Raw genomic sequence first — 25,000 nt, forward strand, 5'->3', positions numbered from 1 at the left:
ATTTAAGGTACACTATTTACACGCGTCCCGGCTGGTAGGCCCCACCAGACGGATCCTTCCCAGCGGGCACGTAGCTGACCTCCGTCATGCCGCTCCATCTTCCCTCTGCACAGTAGAACAAGTGCAGCTGAGCTGACCTGACTGCTTCATGGGCACATGTTGAAAAACGTCAACCGGGGATTCCTGCCACTGATTTGTTGCTCCACCTAATGTTTCCTTGTCGAAATACAGATATTTACTCTTTTTTAAACTACTTTTTGCTCAATACATTTAGAATTATGTGTTGTAATATAGGCCTAGTGGATTCACAAAAACACAAATACATTATTACTATATCACATAGGCCTAAACGTGCATCCTTAAATCCCTTTCTTTTTCTTCGTGGTAATAAGTCAGAAGGGAATGATTATGAAAGCAGTGGGAGAGTTTCTCAGAGACGGCAACTCTTGACCGAAACATGATGACGAACCAGGATATTTCCCTACTAGCCTAATCAATTTCGACAGAAAGTAGCGAAGAAATGCCAGTAAAAATTTTCCTGCACGCTTCAAGGCACTTGCCTAGATAATAATTGTCTGACACTAGCTACTTAAGTGTGCCATGAATGGTAAAATCATAAACGTCCTCAAGGTTAGTGTTTAACATGTGGTGTATTTGGTAGGCCTACCTCATCTATCTCTTATGGGCTCGTTTAACTAATTATTCTCTTCATTATTATCCTTTCAGTGTCAGGAGTGAGTTGTGGACCTCCATTAGATCTCTCACTCTCCAGTAGACGACTTCACACCTCCACCACACCACAAGTTGTTATATAAAACATACTTTAAAAAAATTATATGCTTTCATTGTGCATTTTCACATATCGGGTGATCTGAGAATAATATTCCCGTTTACTAACACTTCTCAAGGTTAGGGTGTGTTGGGGAACTGTTTCTATTTGTTTAATATTAAATGTTTCACACCGTTCCAATGCTAATTGTTTTGAACTATATTTTCAATACACTCATGAAAATTAACAAAACGCACAGGAGCTTTGTCAATTTGTATGGGATAAGACACACTATTATTCTGTGAGTGGAATTCAGGTGTTACAGCAGTAAATAAAAAGGTGTAATAACATAAGATACAATCTTGATCAGTCTGTAAGGTTGTTAAACCGTCATTTATTCAGATAACAATCTGTGATGTTGTCACTTTAACATTCAACTAATTGACTGATAAGCCACCGATAGATTTGTTGGCTTTTTTAAATCGTCTGAAGTACATTCTAGATTTAGGCCGATAGTTGACCTATAGATAATTCCTGAGTTGGCAGATAAGTAAAATAAATTGGTATTTTATTTTACGTTGACAACATACCAAAAACAAACTTGTATGGCCCATTGCAGATAACCCATATGATATGACCATCTAGGTCACAGTTTTCTGGTACAATACTGTTTATTTTTCACCAGTAGATGGCGGTGTCATTCAGAAGTTCTACTACATTACAATACAACTTCAGGGCCTCATGATTTACAGTTCTTGGGTTGGCTTCCTTAAACACAACGCACGCCAAATGTTATCGGAACAGCAATACCAGAAATAAAACACGGTATTTCCCGGAGATGGTCTTATCAAAGGGTAAAAAGTTTTTAAAGTCTTAATAGATATCATTATAGTCCTATTCAATTAATGTAGGCCTATAAATTGTTGTTGTTCATATTATTATGACCCTTTATGTATGAGCCCATGCTTATCGCACCATAATTTACATAATGTAAGACCTTTCAACCATATGTTGACTGAATTATGCAAATCATTTTGCTTCAGGACAAACAGTGTAATACATTTTCTGCTCTTGATTTTTTGATGAGGCCTTAAGGCCTACACATAGCCTATTCCCAGCCGAGATAACCTTGGTAGACCAAATCGTATATCAACCTCTGTCTTCGTTAGACTCACATACCGCACTGATTAGTTATTAGTCTTTAGAATTTTAGAGTTGAGAGTTTTTGGTTATTAGAATTTTCTGCCGCTGCTAGACCATATGTTACACTGTACAAGCTTATAAATTGATTAATATCATAAACATACATGTCATTACCATACTCTGTTTATTAATTGGTCTTTGAGCGAAATGTGAACAAACTTCAGAATTCGTGCATGGTATACAATTATACACAGCGTTATTATAGGCCTTGGCTATACAGGGTCCAAGGCTGATGCACTCATGTGGATGCCCCCGATGTCCTCCCTATCTTCCGCTGACGATCGGGTGTTTTCCTCGCATCTCATTGGCTGACGCTGCGGTATAAAGTTCTACAGCGACGCTCTCTGACACTCAGAGGACGTTCATCTCTGACGCGCAGAGCTGTTCCGCTGCTGCTTATAACTTACTTTATGCGAGGAGCGTCTTCAAAGTTAGTGATTGTGGACTTAAAATATATCTCAATTTGTTTTCGCGCAGTCAATATTGTCAACACGATGAAGGAAAAAATACTTATAACACAGCCTTGTGTTGCGAGATGCAAACTTGTTCTTGTCGGGGATGTTCAGTGTGGCAAAACAGCGATGTTACAAGTCTTTGCAAAGGATTGCTACCCAGAGGTATGTGTTTTGGTCATTGGAAAACTCCAACTGCAACTGTAATGCAAGCTATAGAAAGATGCATTCTTGTTTATATATCTTACAAAGAGACTGGTGACCTAGGTACTATTGCCATTACATTAACGTATATAACCAATTACAGTTTCAAGGTTTTATGTTTTTTATGTTGTGTACGTATGTATGTATGTTTGTATGTAAGTATGTATGTGTATATGTATGTATGTATGTATGTATGTATGTATGTATGTATGTATGTATGTATGTATGTATGTATGTATGTATGTATGTATGTATGTATGTATGTATGTATGTATGTATGTATGTATGCATGCATGCATGCATGCATGCATGTATGTATGTATGTATGTATGTATGTATGTATGTATGTATGTATGTATGTATGTATGTACTATGTATGTTTGTATGTTTGTATATGCGCCGATGTATGCATGTATAAAATAATCCATGGTCCTCACCTTTTTAAAAGGTTATTCTTTCCAATCTAATCTAACCAGACAATGCTGTATCTGTCTCATTTCCTCAGACCTACGTCCCTACAGTATTTGAAAACTACACAGCCAGCCTGCAGCTTGAAGAACAGCGCGTGGAGCTCAGCCTCTGGGACACGTCAGGTGCGTCTGCTCACCCTTTAGTTAGTAGACCTGCATTCCTCACCCGTCTGTCTCTGCTCTCTAAAACCTTATACCACATGGGTGGACTGAGGCTTTGTTGATTTCCTTTCATCTTACACGCCTCTCTGCATGATCCATGTACTTTCATCAAGGTGTAAAGTAGACATCAGGCGGTTCAACATGTAGGCCTATATAATAAGCTGGGGCAGTTGTGTGTTTCCAAAACACCTGTGAGAAGAATGGTACCGGCAGAGATGCTTTACAGCTGTGAATGGCTGTTTATCTGGCCATTGTTTGACTGGCATTCCTCTCCTAAATGGTTGATGTTGTTACTGTCCTACAGAGACGACTATCTGTTGATCCTGTTTTACTGCCCCTTGGGAGCCAGGCTGGCAGACACAGCGGCAGCTGTTTCTCTTATTGACAATCCAGAGGAACACGTCTGAAATACCTCAGTAGTCACACACCTAAACCTGTTTGATGTTGGTGCTATGCTACAAAGCAAGGAATTGGTTATGTATTTCGATGATTTTGTAGGTTATAAGTGGTTATACACTCAAGTAAGGATGTTTTTACATCCATTTTATATTAGAAACCGTGGAATAGTGAGAGTGTGATACTATTCATGTTCTGCTCGAAATCGCAGTTACTAGGAGTCTTGTACGGCATATTTGATCTAGTCGTTATAAATGCTCCAATCCTTCTGTCTTTAGCCTCAGAAGTAATGAGAGAAGTACTATGATAAGGAATGCAACGGCTAGTTGCCGGTCCAGGTAGCAAATAATTCACTCAAAAATCTATAATTCATTGCAAAAACAGTACACAGACAGTTAATTGTCTGCCCTTTTACATTGTCACTTCATGACAATGTAAAGTAAACTATCCCCACACTTGAATACAGGACAATCTTATTTATGTTCAGCTCCGGTAAAATACAGCCCTCCCTCGGGCCTAGTGGTCAGACACACAGATAAGGAAGAGTTATTATCAACCATTGTCCTAAATAGCTCATCAGAGCCAGGTGGTCAACCAACACCAATCACAAACGTCAATAATCACTATCTGTAATTATAAGTAGAGATCCTATACTTCCTACCTTTGTAATGCAGAAAGACACATGTAAGCCAAATCGATAGGCCTGCTAATAGTGTGGTTGTAATGACTGGAGATGGCTCTGTTTCATAACAGCCCTCGCCTGCTCTCACTCTGAGGGGAGGAAGTTCAGCAGTGCCAATTGGCTTCTATCAGGGGGGTTGCTTCACAGCAGAAAGATGGGGTTGCCTTGGACGGACAGGAGGTGGATCAAGTGTGTGGATCAAGTGTGTGTGTGTGTGTGTGTGTGTGTGTGTGTGTGTGTGTGTGTGTGTGTGTGTGTGTGTGTGTGTGTGTGTGTGTGTGTGTGTGTGTGTGGTGTGTGTGTGTGTGTGTGTGTGAGAGATGGTTTGTGTATGCAGGTGTAAATGTGTGTCAGTTTGTGTGTTTGTGTGTTTGTGTGAGTTTGGTATTGTGTATGTGTGCTTTTGGTTTTGTGTGTGTGTGGTGTGTGTGTGTGTGTGTGTGTGTGTGTGTGTGTGTGTGTGTGTGTGTGTGTGTGTGTGTGTGTGTGTGTGTGTGTGTGTGTGTGTGTGTGTGTGTGTGTAAATGTGTGCGTGTGTGTGACGCTGACCTACTGTATGTGGTAAGCCAAGAGAAAGAAGCTGACCTCCTTGCTGCGTTATGTCAACCAGAATGTAAAAATACTTTATTGACTCTCCCAGAGTCATCTCTCGCCAGGGAAAACATTTCTTCAGAAATATTAACATTTTTAAAAGAGGATTTTGAGTTGCCTGGCTGTGCAATATTGTGTGCTGCTTGCAAGAAGCAAGTCAGTGTAATATGTTGTGTAAGTGGTGATCCTGTAGGCACCTAGTGACCCACAAGTCTTCTGAAGGGCTAAGTAAAATACCGCAGATCTTATCTGTTTGTTCCTATGTAAAAAGGTGACTGTATTTCCCTAATTAACATTAGCAGTCTATTAATGGGTTTCCGTGGTAGAGCTGAGCATGACTCCTCATATCTCTGGCCTATTGTGGTAGCAAGGGCAATCTGCTTGAATCAACATGTTTGTTCAACTAAATACCCAGCGGCTGTGTGTGTGTGTGTGTGTGTGTGTGTGTGTCTGTGTGTGTGTCGGTGTGTGTCGGTGTGTGTTGGCGTGTGTCGTGTCCAGGCGGTAGCAGGACATGAGTGGGAGGTGATAGGTCCTAAAACGATGGTTCTCCCACACTGTTTATAATCACTGATTTATTACATGATATCATGTATCATCTTGTATCACTCTGTGACCATGTGGGCAATATCTTCTGAAATAATAATTGAATAAGTCTGAAATAATAAATGTTAGTTTCCTAGGTTTTACTCTAAAACAGAGTACTAGTTGTTGGGAAAATGGATGGCACTGGCAGTACACCTGTTACTCCTCAGATATAAATGAACTTTTGATTTGTGCTTCCGTTAAAACCACCATTGTTCAACATGTAATCCTGCCTCAAACGTCTATATTGTATCCGTTGTCGCTAAGTCTATATTGTATCCGTTGTCGCTAAACAAGGAAAACAAAGGGAAACTTCCCTAACACTCCCAAGTGACAGGAGTAGGAAACACAATTGTAGGGTGTGTGTGTGTGTGTGTGTGTGTGTGTGTGTGTGTGTGTGTGTGTGTGTGTGTGTGTGTGTGTGTGTGTGTGTGTGTGGTGTGTGTGTGTGTGTGTGTGTGTGTGTGTGTGTGTGTGTGTGTGTGTGTTATGGGATTCGATTGGTGGGAAAAAACAATAAAGGGCAGACATCCTGCTTGTGTATTTTTAGCCACTGAGTCGTCCAGGAATTCCCTTACATGTAAAACCACCATTACCTAATTATTAGCTCACATGACTGCAACCGCAATGAGTCAGGGTGAACAGAGGTGCGAGGCCTGAGGTGCCACGTGGCCCTCAATTGTCTTTTGTGTCCCCTAAATCATCAGTCATAGTGAATGTTAGGTATTTATTTGAGAGATCAAAGTGCCTCTCTTGCACCTTAGCATTGCGAATGACCTATTTGGACCTGCTTGTATTGAAATATTTTTCTCCTATCATGTGTCCACGCAGGCTCTCCGTACTACGACAAACGTCCGGCCATTGTGCTACAGTGACTCCGACGCAGTGCTGCTGTGTTTTGACACCAGCCGTCCGGACTCAGTGGACGGCACACTGAAGAAGGTAGACGGTGTTACGTTCACTCAGTGATTAACACGTTCCTCCTGCCGTAGGCTAGGCTGTTTCTTTTTTTAGTATTCTGGTTTCAGTTTCATATTTTTTTAGGAAAATAAGAGAAGAAAAAATCAAGGGAGTAAATAATAATCTGACTGTAAATGATTATACATAACGGCAATACATGTTCATACCAATACATACCAATCAAGGTGTTACTTTTTTTCCCCAGCTAAAGTGCCTAATAGTTTAAGGAACCTTGTCTTGTTCCGTCTCGTAGTGGAAGGCAGAGATCCTGGACTTCTGCCCCAGCACGCGGATCCTTCTGATCGGCTGTAAGACGGACCTGCGCAGCGACGTGTGCACGCTGACGGAGCTGTCCCACGGCAAACACATACCCGTCTCCCACGAGCAGGTGAGCTTTTGTGGGATTTCAATGTAACATCGATGTCACGCGTCGCACCCGGTTAATCCACCGCGTCCGTCTTATGGCTTCAGCGCCCTCTGACTCTCTCCCCTGTCTCCACGCAGGGCGCCTCCCTGGCCAGACAGCTGGAGCCGAGGCCTACCTGGAGTGCTCCGCCTTCACGTCGGAGAAGAGCGTCCACAGTGCGTTCCGCTCGGCGGCGTTGGCGTGCATGAACAGGCTGCCGCCGGCCCCCAGGGCCAGCCCGGTGAGCCGGCTCTCCAAGAGGCTGCTGCGGCTCTCCAACAGCACGGGCCTCCTGGCCTCCGCCTTCAAGACCAAGGACAAGGCCAAGGGCTGCGCCATCATGTAGCGACGGCGGGACGCTTGGGAAGGATCAAAGAACAGGGGCAAGGGTCCAGGGGGAGACGGGCCGTTGTGGTGGGGTTGAGAAGTTTTATGTGAAACCCAAAAAGTTTTGAAAGGGTTTTTTGGGGTTGGGGGGAGACGATATGCAGGTTGCTAATGGTCGATCAATGTGTTGTCTCTGGTAACAGCGATATTTTCTTTCAAACATTTGGAAGACTTTTTTCATGGCTCTGAAGAGAGAGCACAGTATGCACTTTATGAGTGGACTTCATGACTTCAATGATGAGGTTTGGGTGTTTGTTTATTTGGTTGATCAAGGCTGAAGAAGATGATAGGAATTTGTTTACTGTCTGTAAGTGATAGGCTGCCTTGATGTGGGATCAGGAGTTGAAAACAGGTCTGGTTGAACACATTTCTTATCGGAAGTCAAAGGAGTCAGCAGAGACCGAGAGTCAGGGGTCGAGTCCGAAGGGTGTTTGATTAAAAGTGAATTGAGGATGGAAATGGACGAATGAGTCAACATGCTGTTTCCTGTTCTTAACTGTATACAATAGTTTGTTTTGCGGGCATTTTGGATTATGCCAAAAAAAACAAAAAACATTTTATAATGTTAATTTCATTTTGAACCGAACAAAGAGCAACTTCTGAACTTAATCAAAAATATAAATTTCCCCTTTCAACATGTTTACATTCAGTGGATGAGCTTAGCTGGCAGGATCGTCTAGTTCAAGCATGTCAACAGGCTGGTCCTGTTATTATTCTTTTTTTATCCATATGTGTACGTATTCTGTCTTAACAAAGCCTTCACAGGGTGTCTGTTGTTTGTGGCTGTCTTTAAGTGTTTAGTGTTATTGATGTCGTTTTTCTATTCACTTTAGTCTTCTGGGATTTGGAGTTGATGGCAGCTCATCTAATTGAAGACATGATGATTCGTAGGTTTGCACTGAAGCCAAGTTTTCCGTAGATATACAGATCACTGGTATTGGATGTGTTGCCTAGCAACACAGTGCACAGGGGCGGGTGTGAGCATGGTTCCTCTCTAAATAGACAGAGGAAGATGGCTTTCTCATTGGTTTTCTTACTCCACACTGAAGGTTACCCATTTAAAAACACACCACTCTTTGAAATTCTCAATGTGTTTTAGAAGACGCCATGTCTACAGGAATAAGACAGTAAGAATGTGGCTTTTTTGAAAAGCAACTATTTAAAAAAAAGCCACACTTTCACTGTCTTATTTACATCTTACACTCCTGACCTTTTTTTGTCCTTAGTTACAGTTTTGGTTTCATTATTGTATGGAATGGAACCTTTTAGTAAACTATTCACGGAAGAGTCCTCATGCTGATGTCAAAAATGCCCTCCCATATCATGTCTTTAGGAGTATAAGTGTCTTTCTGTATATATATTTATATCCTTCCATGTGATACTTGACTATGGAAAGATGGGAATGAAGCCTAATAACGAAACAAAAGGTATTGTGGATCATTGTATACTGATTGAATCCTCCATTGGTTATCGTTGTAATACATTGCTTTATAATGATAATAAATATTTCCAATGTTTTATTTCTGATTGACATGTTTCCCTTGTAGCTGCATTAAATATAACAAATATTTTCTTAGGGATTTGGGATTTGGGATATGTTTAAAATGAGACATATTTTAACAAAACAAGTAACCAAATCATCCTTTAATATGATCAATGAATACTAGAAATCATGTTAAGTGCATTTTTTATCACTTGGCAAAAGAATGACCAGGACATCTTGTGCCGAAAACATTAATAAAATCCAAGGTTGCCCCTTTGCAGGGATGTCTGATATTATGCGGAAGGACGTCTAACTGATATCCTCCGCAACCGTTCCAAATAGCCACTATGACCAAGGTCAAAGAAAACACATTCAGGACAATCTCCTTGCCCAGTGGATAATCTATTAAGCAAACAAAAACAATTTCCCTGTTTTACTGGCCGCCAAGCCTGGCTTGCTGTCCCACAACCTTTAGCCCTTATTTGTTGGGGCTATAATTGGATGCTTGTGGCTTGGTGTGTAGGCAGAGCCGGTGGATATAATGTCCCTGACATACAGACAGGCCCAGGGGAACGACACTACCTCCAGAATAAGCTAATAATACTGTATGGTACACAGACATAGACATCGACACAGGCACATAGGCAAGGCACACACACAAACCCTTAAAGACATTGACATGCTCATGCCAACACACACACACATACACACACACACACACACAAACACACACACACACACACACACACACACACAGAAACACACACACACACACACAGAAACACACACACACACGCACGCACACACACACACACACACACACACACACACACACGCCTGCGCGCACACACACACACACACACACACACACATGAGTGAATGTGTGTGTTCGCCATGTTGTATGTTAAGCATAGAAAATCCTGTTCAAATTCTCCACAATATATAAACTGCACACAGGCAATGCTTTTGTTTGCCATGAGCCAGAGGTGAAAAACTTTGTTTGCAGCAGAGTACTGCAGTCTTTATTATATGAAGACAAAAAAATTCAAAAGGGCATCAAATTATACCCTCCTACACTGTTGGTTTATTCGATTAAATCTGCTACTCTTTAGATCTGTATTCAAGTAATTGTATTTATTTTTCCTAATCCGTTATGCAGACACATCGCGAGAACAATATTCACACCCAACAACCCAGACAAAGACGCTCAGATAACATCACATACTCTCATACTCATTACAATATACACATGCTCAATACACTGAAATTAAATATTGCACATACATATGTATACTTTAATGATAGAAATGTATATATAAATATATGCATTTATATTTTACATTTCTTCATTGAACCAACCATTACACTACCATGATTAGAATTGCTTTGACTTCATGTTGTCCGTAATCTCCCCTTATTAGTCCCTTGAAGTCTCATTTATTCATAACATGACGTATAGGATCCGAGTGCTCCACATTCCTGCGCTATCAGACTTCGAGTGCAGATACGGCTGGGGGCAGCAGGGTCCTTATCCTCAGAAGGCAAAGGTCAACAGAACACTGGCCTCAGGTCATCAGGGCCTAGATTGTGCATCGGCCTACGTTGGTCTTTCCTTTGTCTTTTTGTTGCTGTTGTTACCAATCGTTTGGTGGGGAAATAGTGGTGATTGATTGTCTTACTCAACGTTCAATCATTCAATTTGAGTGAGTCAAGATGAAATTCTACCTAGAAGGGGGAGATACAGATAAGATGGAGTTTATTAATCTTAGACGGGAAATTTGGCTGATGCATACCGATACGCATTACATATTGGGTAACACATATAGTCGTGGCTGTGCAAATATTTTGCTGTGTCTTGGATAAATGGACACACATTACTGAAGCCTGTCAAGGCATAGAGCCGCACTGCCAGGCAGGGTGGGTGCGCAGGGTTGAGGCTAGCGATGCTATGCTCTCTGATTACTGATGAGCTACCTGTAGACTGAGAAACACACGCACACACCCGAAATACTCATGTATGCAACACACTGACATGTACACACATCCAAACATAAACACACACACACACACACACACATGCATACAAGCACACATACACACACTCGCACACAGACACCTACACGCCTACACACACACATCCATGCAACACACTGAAGCGTGCACAAAAACACACACACACACACACACACACACACACACACACACACACACACACACACACACACACACACACACACACGCACACATATATACTGGGCTTTGCTCAGCTGAACTGACTCCATCATAGGTTTGCTCTGTGGGTGTTGAGGTGAATGCGAAGAGTCGATGAAATAATATACTGGTTATCTGCAACCTGTCTCAGATCCGATTGGCAGTCCCTATGAAAGCTACTACACATGTACCATGCATTCACTCATTTGATCTACATTTGTATCTCCACATCTGTTTTTAATATGTAAATGCCGCAATTATATCAAATTGTGGGTACTTACTTATTTTGTGGATTTTATGCATTTAAAATGAATAATCAAAATTCCCTACAGCTGCATTTTTTTTATAAATCTTAATTGTTCTAGCCTTGGTACTCCACTAACTAACCGCTAATAACAGTCCCCAATTATGTATTTTAAATAAAATGGAAATTCTTCTGTGGTAATCATTTTTTTGCTGAGGCAAGCCATGTCCTGCAACAGACACAGCACTTGTATAGACCTGTACCCTGAGGGCAGTGGTGTATAAAGTACTCAAAAGCCATACTTAAGTAAAAGTACAGATACCTTACTGGAAAATTACTTAAGTAAAAGTAAAAGTCACCTTTTAGAATAGTACTTAAGTAAAAGTATTAAAGTATCTGATCTTTACTGTACTTAAGTATCAAAAGTACTTTTCTGATATTAAATGTACTTAAGTACTGAAAGTAAAAGTACAAGTAACTGCTGTTAATAAAAAAGCAAAGGGTCAGAATTTTGAGAATAAGTAAGGAATAATCACCGAGAGGCCGGGCAATAAACAGTTTGATATGCCCGGCTCGTGGACGGCTTACCGCCCGAGACGAAGTCGAGGGCGGTAACCTTCCGCGAGCCGGGCATATCAAACTGTTTATTGCCCTGCCTTGAGGTGATTATTCCGTTTATTCTACTTCGCGCCGGCCAACATAATAAAACAATTCAAATACTTTGATAATTAGCCTTTTTCTTATTCGTATTGCATGCTTATTAAATGTATGCTCTGTTTAAGTTCATCTCCCTCGAAAAGTAGTTCCCTTTAGAACTACGGTGAATAACGTTAGCTCAACTGTAGGTAACGCGTTTCTATAGCAACCACACAAGGCTGGATCTGATCTCACTAGTTTAACAACGTTGTTACATTCGTATCAAGTCAGCTTTAATGACGATCGATCAAACATGCACTCCTTGGTTTATTTTTACAACGGACCTCATGTTTGAAATGTATGTGATAGAAAACGATACAAGCGGCGTATTGATCTACTGTGCTCAGTCAGCAGCAAGTAGAGTGTGAAGTGTATAAGATAGTGTTGTAATACTGCGTGTACAAACCAGCCTGATACAAATAGTAGAATTTTGATAGCCCTTGCCCTCGTCCTAGCCATGCATTTGTGTGTTGACAGTCGTAGGAGTTTTGATCGACGTAGCAACAGTAACTAAGCAAGGGGGCTTTGCGAACGTGCGCTGGGACAGCTGATTCGCCAAACAGGCTCGCAGTCTGTGTTCTACCACAGTCCCCGACGTTATTCTCATATCTCTCATGATTATTTTTTTTTTTTCTAAAGATGAGTTGATTTTGTAACGAGTAACGAAGGTTTCAAGCGAAATGTAGCGGAGTAAAAGTATCCGTTTTCTTCGCAAAATGTAGCGAAGTAAAAGTAAAAGTACAGAGAAATATAAGTAGTAAAGTAAAGTACAAATATCCAAAAAAACTACTTAAGTACAGTAACGAAGTATTTCTACTTCGCTACTATACAACACTGCCTGAGGGTTATACAAAGCATTAACGTATGTAACTGAAATGATGAGTATAGCCTGCATAGATCATTTACATATGTTGTGGAATAGATTATCTGCATATTTATGTTTTGCTGTGCTATACATCTTTACAAGAAAAAAAACAGACTCTCAATTCTGCAATATTGGTCCCATGAGATTCCAATCCGCCAAGCATGAATGTGTACATGTTCTGCTGTGATTGTGTGTTACTCCTGGACCTGTTCTGCTGTGATTGTGTGTTACTCCTGGACCTGTTCTGCTGTGATTGTGTGTTACTCCTGGACCTGTTCTGCTGTGATTGTGTGTTACACCTGGACCTGTTCTGCTGTGATTGTGTGTTACTCCTGGTCTGGATCTGTTCTGCTGTGATTGTGTGTTACTCCTGGACCTGTTCTGCTGTGATTGTGTGTTACTCCTGGTCTGGATCTGTTCTGCTGTGATTGTGTGTTACTCCTGGACCTGTTCTGCTGTGATTGTGTGTTACTCCTTGTCTGGATCTGTTCTGCTGTGATTGTGTGTTACTCCTGGACCTGTTCACATTCTCAGACCTTTGGAACAGCAGCTCCTCGTAAGCCTCTGCTGGGTTTGATCCGGACTCCACTGTTACCTGGCATGTCACACACAAACACAAACACCCACACTCGGACACACACGCACGCAGACACGCACACATGGACACACACACATGCACACATACACAAGCAAATACACACACACACACACACGCAGGGATGCACACTTACAAACACACACTTAGACTCACACACACACACACACACACACACACACACACACACACACACACACACACACACACACACACACACACACACCACACACACACACACACACACACACACTGACAAACACAATCGTACACACCTTCCAACACACACACACACACACACACACACACACACACACACACACACACACACACACACACACACACACACCACACACACACACACACACACACAAACAACCGCACACACACACACACGTTCCTCACCCCACTCCAAACCACCTTCTTCCTCAACATCCTGCATCCCACTCCCTCCCCTCCCTCCCCTCCCTCCCCCCTCAAACTCATTATGCCCATGTTTCCCAGTTGGCACACCCCAGGGCCACGTCAGGGATTGGGTATCTGCTAGCTGTTTACTCAGACAGTTGCTTGGCATCGTGGGAGACTGGGACACATCATTGTTTTTAGGCTGGGGATTTTGGGAAGAATGGTTTCAACGAGATTTCAATATTTGAGGTATGCTTGGAAAAGGCTGCATTTCGCAACATGGAATGATTTGTTTGACCAGTCTCAATGCCTGGCAAACCAGTTTCTGGGCCTGCTATTCCATGATCAGAAACATTTGTATCTTAGCTGTCATGCTACCAATGTTTGAACAATGCGTCAGAAACCATCCGGTGTCTACCATCTGGGTTTTACCAATATACCCTGGTCAGAATTAGGTAACTTCCCACATTACACAAGACTGGCTTGAATTTGGTAAATAGGAATTGGTCATAGGTATTATCTTGACTTTCCTTTTGTAGGCCATACATGGTCAATTATTTTCAGCTATGCACTCATAAGGGCAAACAAAATTGGCCAGATACTTAGTTATAAGTAGGGAACCTATAATGTGTTATTATAATTTGATTTTCTTGTTATAAATTGTCCAGAATATGTTGTGTTCATATTGTGTGTGTTCCTAGACTAGATCGGAATAAAATGTCCTTAGAAATAATCTCTTAGGTGGCAAAGCAATTGACTCGTTTTTACTATAATTGTGTTTATTTGATATTTCTATCCCTCTCACGTCACACGTGAGCGGGTTAACAAGTGTGCAATCATTAGGGGAAAAAAATAGGATGAGAATCAATATTACATGCAGTGACGTTGATGGAAGGTGTATTACTTTAAAAGAAAATTATGCAGATGGAGGAGTCATACACAGGTTAAAAACCTTAAGAATTCTTCCCCCTTGCGTCTGAAAACGGAATCTGAAAGCAATATTTTATTTTGAACAGGCATTTAGCTATTCGCATGCAAAACAATGTGGGTCCTGACGATGTGACTTTGGGTTGATGGAGAATGTAGTTTAGATTGTTTCAATACCATTTTGCCAGGACCTTTATAAACTACAATTCCCACACCAATTGTTTTGGCGAACTCGTGCCGGACAATATGGCGTCCTCTTGAAACGAATACCAATCGCAATTATTTTTGGATAATACTCTACGGTATGATTTAGCTTTTACTAATACTATACCCCATTTATATCTAGCTCACTTCCATATTGCCGATACCATGGGTTTCTATTTATTTGATTGTGTGTCCTTTTCATGAATGGAATAAGGGGTTGTGTTGTTAGCTAACTGGTTAGCAAATGTGCAGCACCAAACTACTTGGGTGCTGCAACCCCACTTTTGAAATCATAATAGACACGTTTTCTCGTTGCATATCAATTCGCTCATTCGATTATTAGTGAGTAATTGTTATTGATCCAAAATTTGCTGAGATCACAAGATATTGGAAAACGGGTGCTGTTCTCGTCTGAATTGATTGTAACTTAGACTACGGATAGTTTTATGACTGGCCCGACATTGACACGTTGAGTGTATCAAACTTGGCGTTGCTTTTGATGTAAATGCCATTTAAATCATTGTAACTTGGTGCTTTCAGATGGCGGGTGATACGAGCGACAAGAAGGATGCCGAGACCTCGGCGGCGGTCAAGGACAGAGAAAGAAAACCACGCAGTCGTTCTCGAGAACGTAAGAGACATCGTTCAAGGGAACGAAATCGCTCAAAGTCTCCAGAAAGGTTGGTTGCTGTACTACTATTAAAATAAAAGATATATATATATATGTATATATATATATATATATATATATATATATATATATATATATATATATTAAAAAAAAAAGTATATAAAAGTGACAAGACTGACAAGACTGACCACCCTGCAAAGACGGTGAACAACATGTTGTCTCTTCTTAACATACCACCTTAATTGCTTGTTCTTTACAGAGGCCGGCGGTTGAAAGATCAGGAGAGGGGCAAGGAGCGCGAAGAGAGAGACCGTGCCCGAAAAGACAGAGAGAAAGATGGTCACCGGCGTGATCGAACAAAGAAATCAAGGTCTGTAACTCTGTACAACGATAACTCTCAGGACGACTGTGTTTTTAATGATTGTGAATTTATCTTCATTCATAATGCTGCATTGTTGTTTTTTTTGGGTTAAAAAATCAATGATAATATTGCTAATACAATTGTTGATGTTATTTTTGTAATTAAGGAGTCTATCACCAAAGTCCAAAGAGGCTAGGCTTAAGAGGGAGAAAGATATAAAAACAGAAGAAGATGAAGAGAAAAAGAAGAAAGACAAGGTAACATAAATAGCCAGCGGATATTCTGACTTTGATCACAAATGTATCCTAAAAAAAACGCAAGTTGTCCTTATCGCTTTATTCATTCCATCAGGCCCAACCTCTCTCGCTGGAGGAGCTCCTGGCCAAGAAGAAAGCTGAGGAGGAAGCCGAGGCAAAGGTGAATGGAGCTCAGCAACGTTTCAGCTTAAACCCTCCCCTTTTACTTTGTACCTGACCCTTGACCTGACTCCTTCTCTTCTTAACCCCTCTTCCTCTCTTCAGCCCAAGTTCCTGACGAAGGCCGAGCGAGAGGCGGAGGCCATCAAACGGAGAGAGCAACAGACGGAAGAGAAGAAGAAAACGATAGATGAGGAGAGGAAGAAGAGAAGGGTGTTCCAGGACACAGGAAGGAAAATGATGGGTATGTGTTGCCATGGCATCGGTCATGTCATAATAATTAATAGTTAGAGATTGTTTGTTTCGATTCAACTTATATTTTGTGTTGTTTGTTTGCCACAGAGGACCCGCAAGAGAGGGAGAGGCGAGAGAGGAGAGAACGGATGGAGAGGGAGAGCAACGGCAATGACGAGGATGATGGCAGGCAGAAGATCAGAGAAGAGAAAGACAAAGGAAAAGAACTCCAAGCAATCAAGGTGACATTACCTGTTCGTCCTGCTCACCGGTTGCTTTAGTCGGGCCGGAGGGGAGGGAGCCTATTCGCTTCTACTGATTTCGTGTTTAACACGAAAAGAGGAAATGTCTTTGTTAGAATTTTTGGGCATTTTTGCAGAGGTTTGACCCTTTTTATAAAATGTCTACCATCAGGAGCGCTACCTGGGCGGGACCAAGAAGCGGAGACGCACGCGCCACCTGAACGACAGGAAGTTCGTCTTTGAGTGGGACGCCTCCGAAGACACTTCCATCGACTACAACCCCATGTGAGTCAACGGGCACCGCTACGCCCTGTACATCAACTGGGCCGACTAAGACTAGGTTGTATTGAGGACACGGAACATGAAACGATTGTGTACATTGGTGTTCTGTTTCCATAGCTACAAGGAGAAGCATAGCGTGCAGCTGTACGGTCGAGGCTACATCGCCGGCATTGACCTGAAGCAGCAGAAGAGGGACCAATCCCATTTCTACGGTGAACTGATGGAGACGAGACGTACGCTGGAGGAAAAGGAGCAAGAAGAGTGAGCAATCAATCAATTTATTCATTCATTAAGCACCGTCGCTATTCTCTTGTGTTTTTATAATTTCCCTTTTAGAATTAAAATAAACTTTGCTCGAGTTTTTCTTGTTATTTCTTGGCCATTTGGTAAGCATCAACAAGATCCTATCCAAACCCAGCCACGGTTTCATTACTCGAAGCACCCCTCTTTCCCCCTCCCATCCTTCAGGGTCCGACTGAAGAAGGTTCGTAAGAAGGAGGCCAAGCAGCGCTGGGACGACCGGCACTGGGTGCAGAAGAAGCTGGAGGAGATGACGGACAGGGACTGGCGTATCTTCAGGGAGGACTACAGCATCACCACCAAGGGCGGCAAGATCCCCAACCCCATCCGGAACTGGAAGGAGTACTCGCTGCCGCCGCACATCGTGGAGGTCATCGACGCCTGCGGCTACAAGGTCTGGTTTACATACTTTGTTACTGGGAGAGCCTGACATGGCCAGATCACTTGAAAAAATTGTATTGTTTGGGAAGCTACAAGTCCATTTTTGATTTCCAAGGGCGCTGCCATAGCCCAATCTATCAGACTTACCACTATTGGAAGTCTTTGACATTTCCTGCTTTTATGAGAACCAATGCCGACGGTCGTTTTGTAATATGGTTTTTCTCCAAATTCAGGATCCCACTCCTATCCAGAGACAGGCCATTCCCATTGGCTTACAGAACCGTGACATCATCGGTGTGGCCGAGACGGGTAGCGGTAAAACAGCCGCCTTCCTCATTCCTCTTCTGGTATGGATCACCACCCTGCCCAAAATCGACAGGTAGGACCCCCCCCCCCCCCCCTCTCCCACATGATCCCACAACCTGACGCCAAGCTTTCTCTATTCGGTTACCGCCTATATTGCTCGTGTCTTGTTTGTGATTGCTTTGTTCCAATGCACTCGGCATACCACCACGGCTGCATCCAAATGGCGTCCCAGCCCCTCCTCCTCATCTTCTAAATGTTCCCTCTCAGGATTGAGGACTCCGACCAGGGTCCCTACGCGGTCATCCTCGCCCCGACCCGTGAGCTGGCTCAGCAGATCGAGGAGGAGACGCTAAAGTTCGGTAAGCCTCTGGGCATCCGGACGGTGGCCGTGATCGGAGGTATCTCCCGCGAGGACCAGGGCTTCCGCCTGCGGATGGGCTGCGAGGTGAGAGGACCACACACACTCGAGCCGAGTAGTTAGCGGTGTTTGTTGGGGAAATGAGGGCATTGCATTAGAAGGGTTTAGCTTGAGACGGAGTGGGTGCACGTGGCACAATATTTGTCAATTATTAGTTGTTTTTTTGTTGATTAAAACAAAATATGGCCTTACAAACGAAAATGGAATTGTAAGGTAATTCCAATTTGTAAGGTGGTTTACTTCTTCCTGCTCCTTTTCCGACAGTTCATTCTTGGATTTTCAGTTTACAGTTCTGTCTGCTATCGAATCTTATAATATCCAAAAGAGAGATGGCAACTCACAGTAGGCACCCCACTTTTGTGGTTCTAGGGTAGAGTTTTCAGTTTTGTGAAATGTCCAAGCGAAACCCAGATGAGGTCCCGTTCCAGGAGGGAATCCCCCGTGGGCCCATCTAACCAACGCCCCTCCCCCCCCAGATTGTGATTGCCACGCCGGGTCGTCTGATCGACGTGCTGGAGAACCGTTACCTGGTGCTGGGCCGCTGCACCTACGTGGTGCTGGACGAGGCCGACCGCATGATAGACATGGGCTTTGAGCCCGACGTCCAGAAGATCCTGGAGTACATCCCTGTGACCAACCAGAAGCCCGACACGGACGAGGCAGAGGACCCCGAGAAGATGATGATGAACTTTGAGTCCGGCAAAGGAAAATACAGACAAGTATGTGGTTCACTCTCCTCTAACGAGTGCTTTCACACGGGCCACAGTCACCTAGCGTTCATCCTGGTTCATCTTCTTCTAAACTCTAGAACCAGGATGAACGCTCGACTAATAAGGCCCTTCTTCTACTATCATTGTTCACGGCTCCTTCTTCTACCTTCATTGTTGGCTTGTTCTTCTCCTGATAAATGTGTGTGTGTGTGGTGCAGACGGTCATGTTCACAGCCACCATGCCCGCGGCGGTGGAGCGGCTGGCCAGGAGCTACCTGCGGCGTCCCGCCGTGGTCTACATCGGCTCTGCGGGCAAACCTCACGAGAGGGTGGAGCAGAAGGTGCTGCTCATGGGCGAGGGAGAGAAGAGGTACGGAGAGCCAAGCCTTCACACAGCTCGCACACCTAATCCCTCATGGACCTCACCTCTGTTGTTCTCATGGGGACAACGCGACTCTGTGTACCGAGTGGGGATTGGCTGACTGAGTCTCCGCCGTTGTTGTTTGTGTGCCGTGCAGGAAGAAGCTGTTGGAGGTGCTGAACCGCGGCTTCGAGCCGCCCATCATCATCTTCGTCAACCAGAAGAAGGGCTGCGACGTGCTGGCCAAGTCTCTGGAGAAGATGGGAGTAAGTCTCCTCTGTGTTTCTGCATTCATGGACTGGGGGTCACTGATATCTTTCCCAGTCTTTCGCCTTCTTATTGATATTGTTGTGCTACTTGCTCAACACTGTCATGAGTCATTGTCGCCTCCAGCAGATTTTTTGTGATAACAGTAGCATGAATAATCTGCTTTAGCTTTTGAATCGGTATACAGTAGTGAAAGATACTACCGTATCCAGACTCCTCATATGCCTCGCCTCGCTGGGGACTCATCCACTCGCCCTGTTTCTCCTCCACCCTCCCTCTCCCCAGTTCAACGCTTGCACACTTCACGGTGGCAAGGGCCAGGAACAAAGAGAGTTTGCCCTGTCCAACCTGAAGGCCGGCGCCAAAGACATCCTGGTGGCCACTGACGTGGCCGGTCGTGGTATCGACATCCACGACGTGTCCATGGTGCTCAACTACGACATGGCCAAGAACATCGAAGGTACGCCTCCTTCAGCCACGCACGGTCATGCCTGGCCCTGTCTCTCAGTTGGCTATCATCTACTGCATTACTTTAATACTCCACATCATCAAAACGGTTTTGAATGGGGAAATAAACCCAATTTATCATTCAAAGTTCCCTTTAAAAAATATAGCCCTATTTTTAAGTTTTAGACTGAAAACCAGCTATGAACCTTTTGCATACAGTGTGTCTACAAGCTCACATTTGATGAACCTTCTGATGAACCCTTGAACCCTCGTTCCCCCTCCCTCAGACTACATCCATCGTATCGGACGTACGGGCCGAGCGGGCAAGAGCGGCATGGCCATGACCTTCCTGACCAAGGACGACGCCCAGGTCTTCTACGACTTGAAGCAGGCCATCATGGAGAGCCCCGTGTCCACGTGCCCGCCGGAGCTCACCAACCACCCCGACGCCCAGCACAAGCCGGGCACCATCCTCACCAAGAAGCGCCGCGAGGAGACCATCTTCGCCTGAGGAGAGCGCCTAAGCTTGAGGGCTGGGCCGCCAGACTGGACCCCGCTGCACTAGATGGATGTTTCGTTTCGTAACCATGATAGACCCTTAACGTCGACACAGCAGTCCGATTCCCCCCCCCCCCCCCCCCCCCCCATGTTAATCCAGTGCACAGGGGCGGTTTTGGTCCCGTTGTTCAATACCCTGCCTATGGTTTTGTTTTCATGACTTCACCACTAATGGCTTCATACATGGGCTTAGGGCTGACGCACGGGGGGCTGACGCACGGAGATCTTCTCTTGACCTCAGGGGGGAATGCTATTTCTGGTGTAGCAAGTATTGCTGTTTTGAAGAAAAACAACTCTCAATTCGCTTACTGCAAATACTTTTAATACGATGTGCTTGTATTTAAATCCTATCACTGTAGACGTTTATGTCCAGTGAATGACACCCTCTGCAGTTTTCTCTCTTAAAGGTAAACCATTTTGTACAATCTCACCCCTCTGAATTTAATGGTCTCCTATTTTTCAGAAGCAGCACCCAAGACCAATTTGTGACCAGAAAAGTTGTGTTTTTTATTTTTATTTTTAAAATGGTGTGATGAGACCAATACCTTTTCAAGTGTTGTCGGGTGGATTTTGTCACATTGGTATGCGTACGAATACTGCAAGCGGAGTGATCGGTGTCCTCTTAATCACACTGCTGTGTCCTGCTTGGGTTAAAGCACTTGTGTGTGTTCAGAGGTTTAAACTGCATATCTGATGTGTTTGATGGACAAACTATTCTGATGTCTCTGACTGGTAGTCCTTCGCCCAGATGTGCGTGTGTGTGTGTGTGTTGAGGACGCTGTAATTTGTTTTGTACAGGCCAGTATCAGTGAAACAAAGGAGTTGGACAACATTAAAAGTACATAAAATGTCATGTTTATTTCACTTAAATTGTATTTCACTTAGCTGTGTAAATCTATTTTCCAATAGAAAGCATTCTATACAGCGTCAGGCAGGACATGTTTTCGTTTGTACATGTTGGATAACTTGGTCGATCGAGGGAAGATGCGTGAAAAACGCAGTGGAAAATTGGTCGATAACGTGGTTATATTTAGTGCAGTTATTGCATTACAAAGCAATCGTCCCAAAGAAAATAGTGCAATTGTATATTTTTTCTTCTACTTACACAAAAGAGGATGTCCAGATGTTCTAAGGCGTTTTAAGTCTTTCGCTGTTAGGCTTAGTATTGCATACGGAAAAAAGACGTAGGAAACTAAATTGTAACCCTTGTACAAATTGTGCTTGGTAAATTGAAAAACCTCAACTTTTCCTTATCGATTACTAAATTGGTCCGCATTGAAAAACATAATCTGGCAAAATCGAGTGGTAATATCTAAGTAGTGAACTAACACATGCAGGGTTTGATTAAATAATTTGATTAGAAGTCAAAAACATTTTATAACCAGGGTTAGGAAATACAGGGCTACTAGTTTAGAATTGTTTAAAAAGTGCATCAACTACAATTTAGTCTTTCCATCGACCTACACAATACCTTCGGGATGGACGCACACCCCTGCGGTCCTTGAAGGTACCAGATGCCCTCGGGATTATCTCAAACGGGTCGGATCGAGAAGGGGAACGTGTCGAGTGGTGGGATGGGCAGGTGCCGTGTTTTTGTGAAAAGCCGTAAAAGACGAGGCCATCACCGCAGGACAAAACAGAGTAAATCAATGCATTACTTATAAGATCTTCAAAAAGAAACAATCAGATTTCATGCAACACTTGCATAGTATTTTTTTTCATTTTTTTCAATCATGCGGTGAGTATTTTTTTTTAATTTCTTCATATTGAAAATATACAGAACACGAGATCAAGATACCTGTGAGATGTGGAAGCGATTCACCGGGAGGTCATTTAAGTGGCCCGACCCCCAGACAAGACGGCTCGTGAACTGATCTGGGGGGGGGGGGGTCTGGGATTGGGAACGGCGATGACATCGTGTCACAGTTGCTACAGCATGTCCGACGTCCTCTGAGAGGAACACAGCCATACACAGAGGAACGCACCCCTGACGCGCTGTGAAGTTGGCAGTTAAAACCCCACAGATCTGGGATTGAATAAGAACTTCATAGGGACTCCCTCTAGTGTGCGTGCCTCAGTGAAACTCGGATCACTTGTATACTTTTGTGTAAAACTGCAGTACACGCGTGTGTGATGCGGCATGAGACGGGCATGCAGCGCATGTTGGGAGGTGGGGAGAGTTGCGCTGGTGAGTCGTGCTGACAACACAGTTCCGGGACATGGATGCTACAATCAGTGATTTGTCACAACAATCTACACACGAGACAATCCGTTGCCCTGGCGACAACAGGTGGTAGTGGTTGGAGTGGTGGAGGTGCAAAGTCATGCAGTCTTACATTCGCTTTGTGATGTGCCTGGATTTGTGAAGATGTGATGTAGTGCAAATATTCACGAGTAACCATAGCAAGTTTGTGTAAACAGGTCGTTTTGAAAATCATTATGCTCATTGATAAACAATACTCCCTTCTCGGTAGGTGGTTACATTCTTTTTTCTTGCGCCGTTGCGTTATATTAAATGATCTGGATGTGTGTGACACCGGCAGTGTACTGCAGCTTCAAACAGTATATCTCTATGCAAAACACTGAACCAACTCCAGAATGAGGCTCTGTCCTGCATGAAACTATGGAACGATGAACTGTCTCGTGTGGATCAAATCCATCGAAAAACAGATGAATAAAATAGCAATTAAACAAAACCAAGCTCCCATTCCTGTATGTACACTATTTTGAAATGCACTACCGTTGTTGCCTATAACGGGGTCAACGGTGGACATTAATTTGTGTTTTGTCCAGCCAAATAGATCATTCGCTTCCTATTCTTCTGACAATGTGCAAATAGTTCTTAAAATTAACCATATTCATACATGCAATAGTAAAGATACATCGATGTCTTGCGAATCTTAAGGCCTGTGTATTATGAGACATTCTACAGGAGGGAGACATGAGTCGAGACCAGACACCCTGACCCCCTTCCTTGGCCCTTCACACTGTCTGAAGGAGACCGCTTAAGGGCCCCAGGACTCCCACAGTATCAACACAGATCGAGAATGGGGGATCAAAACATTATGTTTGTTAAGCATCAACGCCAATCCTGCTCAGAATCAGACACCGGGCAGCTGTGTGTAGAGGGGGTTTGTTTCTCAGGTATCAGGGCCTGGTTCTGGGTGTACTTTTACCCTTCCAGGTAGAGTAGGGCCTAAGCCGGTTGTTTTGTAACCTAAGGACTACAGGCCTCAGATCCCACATTCGTTAGGTTAACACGGAGGCCTTGGGTCAGGGATCAAGGCCTGGGGAGGCTTTGGGTCAGGGGGAGTGCTGGACTCATCTGGGGGCGGGCGGGGCCCTCCCTGGGGGTGTCAGTAGTTGTCTCGGGGCCAGGGGCGGCTGTGCTGCCGGTCGTTTCGCTGGTTGTGGCCCCTCTGCGCGGCGTCCTGTTGCTGCAGCAGCAGCCGGTCCTGCGCCTCGTGTCCGTTGGCACTGTGGGCGTTGCCCGTGTGCCCGCGACGGGGAGGGTACATGTCCCTGTATGTGTGGGCGTGGCACGGGGATTCAAACTCCTCCTCCTCTTCCTCCTCCTCTTCCTCCTCCTCCTCCTCCTCCTCCTCCCCCCGGAGGCCCGGGCTGCCCCTGTGCCCACGGGACAGAGAGTCGCTGGCCTCGTCGGACGGCATCAGACTGTCCTGCTCCAGGGGGGAGTTCACCTCGTCCACAAGCTCCGCCTCCAGCCCCACCCCCACGTGAGGCAGCGGCTGGTTCTTGTTCTGGTTCTGTGCCGGTTGGCATGGCGATCAAGGCATGGATGAAGAGAAAGGATTGGGGAGAAGGAGAAAGGAGAAACACATTCATATTAGTATTCGTTGAGGGCTCTGTGCAACACAATCCTTTTTAATATTAATGTTAACAAGGTTCATGTTACATATGTTATGCTATGTAATGGAACAAGCTAATGACTGGACAGGAAATTTACTGGTTGATTCTCATGATGGCTAGTTCATTCCTAGTCCTTTTAGATTGGGATTGGGTACATTTCAACTGGAGACATGTGAATGAACATTCAAGTTTACTGAGATAATATTTACCATTTGGCAATAGTCTGGGGGTTTGGATATGCAAAGTACGATCGTGTATTATATTTTAGTGTTCACTTCAGAGAATGAACTCTGCGGTGAGATAGGGTTGATCATTATTG

General features: G+C 43.8%; 2 protein-coding genes and 1 pseudogene across 3 annotated transcripts in view; 2 read left to right on the forward strand and 1 right to left on the reverse strand.

The window, feature by feature from the left end:
* Positions 1 to 2,303: 2,303 nt before the first annotated feature.
* Positions 2,304 to 8,794, forward strand: LOC115546386 (rho-related GTP-binding protein Rho6-like; annotated as a pseudogene).
* Positions 8,795 to 14,889: 6,095 nt separating this feature from the next.
* Positions 14,890 to 21,664, forward strand: ddx23 (DEAD (Asp-Glu-Ala-Asp) box polypeptide 23). The gene is made up of 17 exons (XM_030359778.1): positions 14,890 to 14,995; positions 15,438 to 15,577; positions 15,788 to 15,898; positions 16,056 to 16,146; positions 16,241 to 16,306; positions 16,411 to 16,549; positions 16,648 to 16,781; positions 16,954 to 17,066; positions 17,181 to 17,324; positions 17,532 to 17,757; positions 17,978 to 18,123; positions 18,318 to 18,495; positions 18,945 to 19,187; positions 19,397 to 19,548; positions 19,697 to 19,805; positions 20,092 to 20,266; positions 20,541 to 21,664. The coding sequence occupies exons 2-17, from the start codon at positions 15,438 to 15,440 to the stop codon at positions 20,762 to 20,764; spliced, it is 2,391 nt and encodes a 796-aa protein (XP_030215638.1). The 5' UTR covers positions 14,890 to 14,995; the 3' UTR covers positions 20,765 to 21,664.
* cacnb3a (calcium channel, voltage-dependent, beta 3a) overlaps positions 21,644 to 25,000 on the reverse strand; it is a 16,640-nt gene continuing 13,283 nt past the window's right edge. Inside the window, exon 14 of one of the 2 annotated variants that reach the window (XM_030359851.1) lies at positions 21,644 to 24,578. In XM_030359851.1, the coding sequence (XP_030215711.1) occupies positions 24,168 to 24,578 (411 nt within the window). In that variant the 3' untranslated portion in view covers positions 21,644 to 24,167. The remainder of the gene's footprint in view (positions 24,579 to 25,000) is intronic. The other variant, XM_030359859.1, reaches the window with a different exon arrangement.

This window comes from Gadus morhua, chromosome 1, assembly GCF_902167405.1.
Source record: "Gadus morhua chromosome 1, gadMor3.0, whole genome shotgun sequence".
Taxonomy (NCBI): domain Eukaryota; kingdom Metazoa; phylum Chordata; class Actinopteri; order Gadiformes; family Gadidae; genus Gadus; species Gadus morhua.